The sequence below is a fragment of the Oncorhynchus tshawytscha genome, linkage group LG25 (genome assembly GCF_018296145.1).
Source record: "Oncorhynchus tshawytscha isolate Ot180627B linkage group LG25, Otsh_v2.0, whole genome shotgun sequence".
Lineage (NCBI taxonomy): Eukaryota > Metazoa > Chordata > Actinopteri > Salmoniformes > Salmonidae > Oncorhynchus > Oncorhynchus tshawytscha.
This window is the reverse complement of record NC_056453.1, coordinates 47,504,188-47,506,458: the sequence shown is the minus strand read 5'-3', so window position 1 is coordinate 47,506,458 and position 2,271 is coordinate 47,504,188. Positions and strand designations below refer to the sequence as shown.

The 2,271-nt window shown below is 53.5% G+C and overlaps 1 protein-coding gene across 1 annotated transcript in view; it reads left to right on the top strand.

The window, feature by feature from the left end:
• Positions 1-1,610, top strand: part of LOC121840763 (putative protein FAM47C) — a 2,245-nt gene extending 635 nt beyond the window's left edge. The window contains exons 1-2 of the mRNA XM_042305848.1: positions 1-1,141; positions 1,380-1,610. The exon at positions 1-1,141 is cut by the window's left edge and continues 635 nt beyond it. Of these exons, the coding sequence (XP_042161782.1) occupies positions 1-1,141; positions 1,380-1,610 (1,372 nt within the window). The remainder of the gene's footprint in view (positions 1,142-1,379) is intronic.
• Positions 1,611-2,271: the final 661 nt, after the last annotated feature.

Here is a 2,271-nt window from a genome sequence, read left to right as displayed (position 1 = left end):
GAGAGTGTCACACCTGACCCCACCCAAATGGAGAGTGTCACACCCGACCCCACCCAAATGGAGAGTGTCACCCCGACCCCACCCAAATGGAGAGTGTCACCCCGACCCCACCTCACATATTCATCCCAAATGGAGAGTGTCACCCCGACCCCACCTCACATATTCATCCCAAATGGAGAGTGTCACACCCGACCCCACCCAAATGGAGAGTGTCACCCCGACCCCACCTCACATATTCATCCCAAATGGAGAGTGTCACCCCGACCCCACCTCACATATTCATCCCAAATGGAGAGTGTCACACCCAACCCCACCTCACATATTCATCCCAAATGGAGAGTGTCACACCCAACCCCACCTCACATATTCATCCCAAATGGAGAGTGTCACCCCGACCCCACCCAAATGGAGAGTGTCACCCCGACCCCACCTCACATATTCATCCCAAATGGAGAGTGTCACCCCGACCCCACCCAAATGGAGAGTGTCACCCCACCTCACCCCACCCAAATGGAGAGTGTCACCCCGACCCCACCTCACATATTCATCCCAAATGGAGAGTGTCACCCCGACCCCACCTCACATATTCATCCCAAATGGAGAGTGTCACCCCGACCCCACCTCACATATTCATCCCAAATGGAGAGTGTCACCCCGACCCCACCCAAATGGAGAGTGTCACCCCGACCCCACCCAAATGGAGAGTGTCACCCCGACCCCACCCAAATGGAGTGTCATCCCCCGACCCCACCCAAATGGAGAGTGTCACCCCGACCCCACCCAAATGGAGAGTGTCACACCCAACCCCACCTCACATATTCATCCCAAATGGAGAGTGTCACACCCAACCCCACCTCACATATTCATCCCAAATGGAGAGTGTCACCCCGACCCCACCCAAATGGAGAGTGTCACCCCGACCCCACCTCACATATTCATCCCAAATGGAGAGTGTCACCCCGACCCCACCCAAATGGAGAGTGTCACCCCCCCCACCCCACCCAAATGGAGAGTGTCACCCCGACCCCACCTCACATATTCATCCCAAATGGAGAGTGTCACCCCGACCCCACCTCACATATTCATCCCAAATGGAGAGTGTCACCCCGACCCCACCTCACATATTCATCCCAAATGGAGAGTGTCACCCCGACCCCACCCAAATGGAGAGTGTCACCCCCCCCACCCCCACCCAAATGGAGAGTGTCACCCCCCCCACCCCATCCCAAATGGAGAGTGTCACCCCGACCCCACCCAAATGGAGAGTGTCACCCCGACCCCACCCAAATGGAGAGTGTCACCCCGACCCCACCTCACATATTCATCCCAAATGGAGAGTGTCACCCCGACCCCACCTCACATATTCATCCCAAATGGAGAGTGTCACCCCCGACCCCACCCAAATGGAGAGTGTCACCCCCCCACCCCACCCAAATGGAGAGTGTCACCCCGACCCCACCCAAATGGAGAGTGTCCCCCCGACCCCACCCAAATGGAGAGTGTCACCCCGACCCCACCCAAATGGAGAGTGTCACCCCGACCCCACCCAAATGGAGAGTGTCACCCCCGACCCCACCTCACATATTCCTCCCAAATGCCGCGGCCTTTGAACTGCTGTTCAGAGGTCAATACAGTAAAAGTGAGAAGGCATGAAAAAGAGTACAAAAATAAGCTTCTCGTGGAAAATAAAGAGACACTTTCAGCTGAATCTTACATAAAAACCATCCCTTGGTTAATAGACCAGCGACTACGATCACAGAGTGCCGCCCAATCAGGAAGAGGAAGTCGTGACACCCACCCACTTCAACATATATAAATGAATTGGCGAGGGCACTAGAACAGTCTGCAGCACCCGGCCTCACCCTACTAGAATCAGCTTAAGCCCCACCCACTTCAACATATATAAATGAATTGGTGAGAGCACTAGAACAGTCTGCAAAGCACCCTGGTCTCACCCAAAATACTAGAATCTGAAGTCAAATGTCTGCTGTTTGCTGATGATCTGGTGCTTCTGTCACCAACCAAGGAGGGCCTACAGCAAAAACAAACCCAATCGTGATAAACTCCCATATCTACTGGGTTAAATACCACACCACGTGTGCCATCACAGCAGCAAGATATGTGACCTATTGCCACGAGAAAAGGTCAACCAGTGAAGAACAAACAACAATGTAAATACAACCCATATTTATGTTGATTTATCTTCCCTTTCATACCTCAACTATTTGTACACAGACAGACGGACGGACGGACAGACAGACAGACAGACAT